General features: G+C 38.3%; 1 protein-coding gene and 1 long non-coding RNA gene across 3 annotated transcripts in view; one reads left to right on the forward strand and one right to left on the reverse strand.

Annotated features, from left to right (window-relative positions):
- The window catches only part of LOC120534007, a 211459-nt gene that overhangs the window by 82161 nt on the left and 120476 nt on the right, over positions 1-8822 (forward strand). The gene's annotated exons all lie outside the window — the stretch shown is intronic.
- cped1 (cadherin-like and PC-esterase domain containing 1) overlaps positions 1-8822 on the reverse strand; it is a 333365-nt gene that overhangs the window by 48057 nt on the left and 276486 nt on the right. For both annotated transcript variants that reach the window (XM_039761207.1, XM_039761206.1), the window contains exons 15-16: positions 6521-6629; positions 1411-1547 (exon numbers count right to left, since the gene is read on the reverse strand). In XM_039761207.1, the coding sequence (XP_039617141.1) occupies positions 1411-1547; positions 6521-6629 (246 nt within the window). The remainder of the gene's footprint in view (positions 1-1410; positions 1548-6520; positions 6630-8822) is intronic.

Below are 8822 nucleotides of genomic sequence, written 5' to 3' on the forward strand. Positions count from 1 at the left end.
CGGGACAACATGCTTTAAGTGTCTGAACATTGCTCCAAGTGGAAGGCGAAATAGACTGAGACAACTTTCCCAAGCATTTAGAAATGCTTTAGAATTATAAAAATCAACTTTGGTTTTTCAGCTTTGCTTTGGCACTCTACTTTGTTGTTTATGTATTGACTTTTCTGATTTCACCAAAAAAAAACTTTATCTAGCACTGATATAATCATTGCCACTCACATTTTTCTATCTGTATCGATCATTAGATCATGTTTTAAGTATTTATCTATCAGGTCACAACAACTATGATACATTGCTGTTGTACTGCCCGGATTCTAATGAACCCAAGCAGATACTGATCTCCTTTTTTTTACTTGTCAGTTAACTTGTCTGTGTGCCAGGCTGCTTGCATACAACTGGACCAATGCTCCCAGATACAGACTTCTGATTTCCACAGAGTGTAAATTGCTATTGTACTGAACATAATTTGTAATGAAGGTGTTTTGTCTCTACTTCTTATACATCAGTCATTATGAATTAAATTTACAATGGGTACATCTATACATCAGACCTAACAATAGTCACAGCCATCAGCATTACTGAGGAGGTGTGCAGGTGGTGAAGATTTTGAACATTCTGGATGATAGATCAAGAAATATAGAAAGAGTTGAAATATAAAGTTAAAAGTTAAAACAAGAAAAGAAAATAGAATAAAACAACCAAAGTTATTTATCATAGTATGAAATGTTATAATGAAATTTGAAACAAAAAAATGTAATTCTGATAAATACTAAATATATCTCCCCCTCTTTTCAGTTAATTATCAGCCTTGTTGTGGACAAGATAGTTATCTTAGCAAAAAAAAGAGGAATAACGAATATTTCATAAGTAGCTAAAACATTATCATAACATACAATGTACCAAATATTTACCTAATAAGATTGACTGTTTAGTGAGACCTGCAATTCTTAATGTAATGTGAAGCACTAAACAAAAATAGTAAAACTCTAGCACACATAAAACAAGTGAAATTGAATGAATTAATGCCAGGCTGACAGGAGGAAACAGGAACTATAGTCAATTAGAGTCAAGTTAACCTTGAAGTCATACTTTTCAGAATGCAGATGGTGTTGTTCCTATAACAATATGAACACAAAAAGTACAAATTTTTGGGGTGGGAAAATATGTTATATCTCAGGCTGTCTGGCACCTAATATGATGAAGCCGCTTTTTAAATGAAGATTAAAATTCGTGAGGGTATAATTTATCATATTTAATACAGTACAATTCTGCCATTTTTGGCATCCTATTAATTAAAAAAAACATTTTTCTTACTTTAGATGCAAGATTTAAATTTTCAAAAAAAGAAAGCATTGCATTTTCTAAGAGATAAATCAGATTAATTTGCACTTTGGAGATAGTGGATTGTACCTTTGTCCTTGCCAAGCACTTCTGGATCTCTGGCTTACTGGGTACAGGGTAATAGCATGCCTCTGGTTGCCAGGACACCTCCCTCCAGTCACAGGTTCTGTTATCGGAGCAACTCAGACATGGAACGATCCAGCGCCCTTATGGACAACAAAGAAATAGGCTGTATTAAATAGAAACTGCTGAGAATACCACATTAAATATGACTATGTGTGGAAATGAAGTTAGAATAGTGTAGGCACGGGACTTTAAACCACAAGGTTACTGCTTCACAGTACATTATGAACCTTAACAAGACACTAAACCTGCTGTGCTCCTACTCTAAAAAAAGAAAATAGTGATAAATTATCCTGATTGTGTGGGTCACTTTGGTTAAAGATATAATAATATTTTGAGAAACAATACTTTTTATTAATCAGAAAAAAAATATTGTGATCATAAGAGAGACAAAATTTTCTGTCAGCATCTGCTTTTCTGATTGTATTAAAAGGCTCTAATTATATTGAGTAATAAAATACTTTAAATATGCACATAAACAATTAGTGGCTCTTAAAACATACAGTACAATGCTAGGGCAAAATAAAAAGGATCAAATGTCATTTGAAATTGGATGTGAGAAGAAGGGTACACATGGGAAAAGTGCAAAACAACAGCGATGTCTTACTAGGCGTCTCTCTATAGATTATTTGTCTCTTCTTATGTTCCGGTTGTCAGTTTGCTCAGCATGAAACACATTTTTTCTCTCCTTAGCATTCTTTCCACCCTTGGTGTTCTTTCTGAAACCAACCCCTTTATTAACAGCACAAATTTAAACTGGCTTGGATATTAGAGTTTCTTCTAAGTTTCTACACTTTATTTTTCAAAAATATTATATTGTTGGATAAGTTCCAAATTCATGTTAATTTTCTATAAGTCTCAGTATACTTAAACCACCAGTCTGCATGCTTTTGAATTTCTTTAGAAAAAAAAAGGCTTTTGGTTGAGTCTGAACTCTGCATACATTTCTCTTTTTTATCTTGTCTTCATGTGCAAATTGGTGACCTCTTCCAGATGCAATTTGACTTTTTCTATCATTACTGTTTAATAATAAGAACAATGGACTCTAACTTTTAACTCTCATATACATCTTGGCAAGTTAAAGCTTTTCCCCAAAGTTGGTGTATAAACAGTTGTGAATTTCAGCTTCATGAGCACCTTCTACTCGCAGAAAACTCAAAACACCTAGCTTTTCGTTTTTGTGCAAACTAATAAACATGTAGCCATGTTAATAAGCAGGCAGCAGCTCACACTAATGGTAAGATCAAAAGCAGTAGCAAGGTACAAAGATAAATCAAAAAGCAAAGAAAATTTAAAACTTATGTGGCAATGAATAGAACAGACAGAAGGAATACAACACATTTGCGTTGGCTTATGGGTAGTTGAAAAATGTACAGTGCAGCACTCTGCCATTAGCGTAGGTGAAGCCATGGTCAAATGAACATGTAGTGAGATTTCTTTAGGTCGAAGAAGTGAAAACTGCTGAAATTCACCAAACAATGTTGGCTCATTATAAAAGTGAAAGCAGCATGACTCAAAGAAAACTTTATGAATGGATAGATAGTGTGACGGTGTGGGTCGGCACCATGCTACTCGTTCCTTCTGGGGAGTGTGACGATGTGGGTTTGCTTCACGCTCCCATTCAGCTTCTGGAAACTCTTGAACCCGACACCGTCGGTAATGTCAACGATGAGCTAAGCAGTGAGGCACGACAAATGGAGCAAAGGGATGGTGCAAAAGTGCCAAGTGCTTTTATTAAAACCAACAATCAAAACAGTGTCCAAATAAATAAGTGCAGTGTCTCTTAAAATCTTTAAATAAATAATCCATATAAACAAGTTAAGGGTGGAGGTTAAAAATCCAATAAATAGAAAAAAAAAATCTTTCCTTTAAAACCCATGACAAGGTTAAAATAACGGCTGGAAGCAGTCTTTTAAAAAAAGCACAAAGCCCGGTGTCTTCTTTTTACCTGATGGCTCCCCTGCTTCTCCCATCGGGCTTCTCAACAGGGGAGTCGCCCTTCCTGCAGTTGACCTTCTCTCCACTTGACAGATCTGGAGGCTTCCTGATCCCTGGCTTTCGTTCTGCTCCAGACTGAGACCTGGGTTCCTCCCGATGGCCGGGACACTCACGATGGGGAATCCATCACCCAAGCCTCCCGACTCCCGCTACCTTCTCTGCCTTACGTGGCCAGCCGTCGTCCTTCCGGTGACTCCCGCTCCTCCAATGCTCAGTGGGAGCGACCACTACCAACTGCCCTAAGTGTCTGCCAAACACCCCGCTAGAGCTCACAGTCCAGCTGCACACGAGCCTTCACTCACTCGCTCGCTCTCTCTCACTCACGCACCGGCTTTCTCCTCGCTACTTCCTACCGCCTCCTTCTCCTGCAAACCCCTGTTCTTTACTTTTCTTTCTCTTCCTCCCTCCTACTAGCCGCCTCGTGCTTCTATATGTCATGGGGATGTGGGTTAGCAGTGGCAATCAGCAGCTCCCAGGAACAATCACGGATGCGGACGACTCCTCACCTGTGCACTTAAGTGAGAAACGCCAGCATCACGAATCCACCGGGAACTGCTCAGCCACAGTACCACACCCCCATTCTAAGACGTGAGTGCAGCGATTATTTATTTTAAAAACTGGCCCTTTGACATGAGCTGTAGACCCGCTAAACCACATAGAGAGCCTCTTCAACCTGCTACTGTCAATAAAGTACCCGAGGGATAAGCCAGCGGATGAGGACACAACACAAATTTAGCAAGGGGTAGGTGTATAAGTGCTTCGGTGCTTTTATTAAAAACTAGTCAAGAACTGTGTCTGAAAGTACAGTGCAAAATGTTCAATAAATAAATACAGGTAATCCAATAAAATAAAGTGAAAGTGACGTGAAATAATACTTTTAAAAATCAAGGTCAAAAACACAGGCAGAAAACCATCTTTTAAAATCTGGTTCCCGGTGCATCCCTTTTGATAATGACATCCCCTCTGCTCATCACGCACAGGGCCCTGCAGCAGAGGAAATGCCCTGCTGATAGACAGAGCCGACCTTTCACAGGTCCAGGTCCCAGCCATTACATGGCTACAAAAAAGCTCCCCATCAAAACCCAAGCCTCAGGTTTCTGAGCCTTGCTGACCCCCCTCAGCCTTCCCAACCTTCTGTGGTGAGTCACCCCTTTCAGCACTGCATCACTTTCTCTCTCTAAACTGCTCAGCCAGAGCAATCACTTCTTCAGCCCCTAAGTGTTAGCCACACGCTGCCCTGAAGGAGCTGTCCATCCCAGCTACCTGCCACCCCTCTCTCTTATCACACCAGCACTCTCGTGTTTTCCTGCCTGCTTCTCTCTCCCTCCCCCACCTCTATTCCCTTTAGTCTCCCGATTGGTCTTCCTTTCATTTTTGTTTTCTCTCGGTCTGTTTTTTTTTTGTTTTTCTCATGCCGTCTCATCCTTATATGCCTCCATGGCCACAGCGTCCCAATCACATACCGCAGGAAGATGATGGAGCAATTGAGACAGACCGCACCCTCACATGCAGGTGTGTCTCAACATAGCAAATTACTTCATCACAGAAGGCCAATAGATTTTGCTGTCCATTGTTGCTATACATTTGGATATCAGCTATGGATCTATAGTGCATGATGACTTGGGGGTACCTTAAGCTTTGTGCAGGATGGGTACCCAAACAGCTTACTGATATGCACAACCAACATCCTTTGGTGAATTTCAGCAGGTTAGGAAGCTGGTCCATTGGAGTGCACATTCATTGTTACTCATACATGGTCAGTTTAGGCCAATTATATTATTATAAATCTTTGGGATCTTTAGAAGCAAACTACAGTAGATAAGGTGGAGAAAATCCTATGAACACAAGGAGAATTTTTAAAAATTATATTGACAATAAGAAGGCCAACAACTGAGCCCAGGTATTTGAAGGTTGAGATGACATTAATTATCACGGTGCCTGTTACACCTATTATGAACTCTTCTCATGTCTAATTTCTGTTCATGACAATAATCGATTTCTACTTTGCTTGTTAAGAGTTACATGGAGCTGGAAACAATCTGGGCAAGTTTATGTTCTCCATTGAGCCTACCATACGTACCTTTACAGTGAGGGAAAGAACACAAATGTTCTTACAAAACTAAAGTAGGCATGAGGAGAATGAGCAAACTCTGCACAAACAGTAAGTGAGGCTGAGAATTAACCCACCAGAAGCATGGATATTCGGATATCTAAGTTAAATCCTTTTATACCTTGCTTTATTTTACAAATACTTGTTGGTACAGAGACTTGCAGCCATTCAGAGCAGTGTTTTTTCAGCTAGGTTTAACACATATTTTGGAGGCAAATTCATCCATTCCCAAAATGTTACACGTATCTATTGACACATACTACAAAAGAAACTATGGTATTTATTTCTGAAAAGGTGAATTTCCAGAAATTCAGAAACAGTAAGTAGTATTGTTGTGTGGATTTCTTTGACTCTTATCTTTTTGTTAAGCATAAAACATTTTCACTTTGGTCTGGGAATGGAGCAGTTTACTAGGTGATGGTGCTAATAACATTAATATAACTAACATTTTTTGAAAAGGGAGCACAAGAGCGAATAAAGCCCTGATTCTGGTGTTTTAACAGTCAGGTCTATTGGCTCATTGCTTCCTCAGGTCAAACAAAATAGCATGGTTTACATTAAAACAATAAAATTCACTTTGAACCCTGTTGATTTTCATCACTTGCAATGCCAACAGCAGACTAATGCTTTCCATTTGTGGCGTAACATTGATCCCGCTTGAATGACATTGGACTAGCTCTTTCCTTCCTCAGGATATGAAGGATGCTGTATGGTTTTCTTTGTATCGTCTGAACCCCCACTAGCTAAAAAACCTTTCAAGCCCAGTGGTTATATTAAAGTGCTGTCAGTCTGAAATATGGGCATCAGAGTCAGACTGATCAGACTTATTAAATGGGACATGCACTTACTTATGTTGACAATCACTGTGTTAACAGCAATAATGTAAGGACTTTCCCAGTGGGACACGCATCAGTGCCTGCACATGCTGTTAGAATTTGAAAGACTAACCTCTAGCGTCCCCTGTGCTGCAGGGCTGTAGCTTGTCTTGGAGTTGAGCGTTGCTAACAAGAGGCTCCAAACCGCATGGTTTGCCAGGTTCAACAATTAATCCACAGTCCTGTAGAGAGAAACAATGACAAAAGTAATTCCATTAAAAATATACCTTTGTTGTCTGGATTTCTTCAAGTTTATCCTTTTTTGTTTGACTAATCTTTTTTGGCCTGGAGACCACTTTTCTTTAAAAAGAATGCATGGTGGGAGAATAAATAAGAATATTGCAGTTGATGATAACTTCAAAGATGGATGTAATGGCACCAGAATGTTAACATAAGGTGTTGATCTCAGAAATCTCTGCTGTCTATGAGACAAGTCTGTAACTTGATAAATTGGTTGCAATAGTAGGAGCTATTTATTAAAACATAATTATTTCTTGGTACTATTCAGAATTAATGATATTAGATGACAAAACACAAAATTAAAAGAGTTCTGTATTTAATATAGCTGTTTTTTAGTGACAAAACCACCCTAAGCACAGATCAATGTGATGCAACCTACATTTGCTGGCCTGCAAAATATTTTTCTTTAATTATACAGGCCATTGTACCATACACATACGAACACAGAGGGTGACACCATGGGGCAGTGAAGTAGAAGCTATGTGCAGTCTGCCTGCAATTGATGCATTTTCCCTGTGTCTACTTGGAGTTTTCCTCCAGATTGTCTAGTTGTATCTCTCATTTCCTAAAGACATAAATGTTAAGGCCCTTTGATGGACTAGTACAACATCCAGGGTTGTTTCAAAGTAACTTACTTAGTTTCAGTTGGAATAAGGCTGTAAGTCTCTGTCTGGCTTTCTGTCTATCTACGATATAGATCAAACACCAATGGGCTTCTGTGGTGGCTGCTCCTTTTCTTTGGAATGGCTTGCGTTATTATATTAGTTCTGCTCTAACATTGGACATTTTTAAGTCTTCATTAAAATGTGATCTCTGCTTGCTGGCATATGACCATGCAAGTGGTTGATATTATGTTTGTATACGTTGGCTTTGTACATTTAGGATTATAAATATGTATGCTTGCGTGTGGGTATTTTGAGCTTATCTTTTTTTTTTATTATTATATTTTTATTAATTTTATTGCAATCCATACAAATCAATCAAGTTTTTACAAAAAGAAAAATTGAGTCAAGGACAAATCGCTCCCCACCCCGAGAGAGACAGAGAGAGCAAGCCAAATGGTGTGAAATTTAAGGCTTGTAAACATACCTAAATTAATAAATTCTCTGTGCTTTATGAGCTTATTTTAAAATACTACTGATTAGATCCTGCTGTGTTTTGAAAAAAGTCTGTACGGATCCTCTAACTGAGTATTTGATTTTTTCCAACTTCAAATAATATAACACATCGGTTTCCCATTGACTTGAAAGAGGATAATTTGGGTTCTTCCAGTTTAGCAGAATAAGTCTGCGTGGCAAAAGTGTAGTAAATGCAATCACAATTTGTTTGTCTTTCTCCACTTTAAACTCATCTGGAAGAACCCCAAACACAGCTGTTAATGGGTTAGGAGGGATTGTGAGTCCAAGGCTGTCTGAAAGGTAATTAAAAGTTTTTGTCCAGAATAATGTTAATTAGGTGCAGGCCCAGAACATGTGACCCAGTGAGGCTGGGACTTGATTGCAACGTTCGCAGGTTGGATCACGCCCTGGAAACATTTTGAAGAGTTTTAGTCGAGACAGATGTGCTCGATATATAATTTTGAGTTGTATAATTGTATGCTTTGCGCATATGGAGCTTGAGTGAATTCTCTGCATTGCTACTTTCCATTCCTTTTCTAATATATTAATTGAAAGATCTTTTTCCCAGTGTCCTCTTGGATCTTTAAAAGGGAGGGATTGTAAAATGATGTTATATATTGTAGAGATGGTGTCTAAATCCTTGAGATTGAGCAATATTTTTTCCAGCATGGATGAGGGTGCAAGATGAGGAAAATCTGGAAGGTTCTGTTTAACAAAGTTCCTGATTTGAAGATAGTGAAAGAAATGTGCAGCTGGAATGTTAAATTTGGAATTTAACTGTTCATAGGATGCAAAGACGTTGTCTATATAAAGATCTCTAAGCAAGTTAATTCCAAATTTTTTCCAGATATTAAAAACTGCATATGTTTGCGAAGGTTGAAAGAGGTGGTTCTCTTGCAGAGGTTTGGACTTCTCTTTTATGTAATGGTTGGTTATGTTTGCAGTTCTGTTATATATATATATATATATATATATATATATATCACAGAACTGCAAACATAACCTATATATATATAT

The sequence above is a fragment of the Polypterus senegalus genome, chromosome 8 (assembly GCF_016835505.1).
Source record: "Polypterus senegalus isolate Bchr_013 chromosome 8, ASM1683550v1, whole genome shotgun sequence".
NCBI lineage: Eukaryota > Metazoa > Chordata > Cladistia > Polypteriformes > Polypteridae > Polypterus > Polypterus senegalus.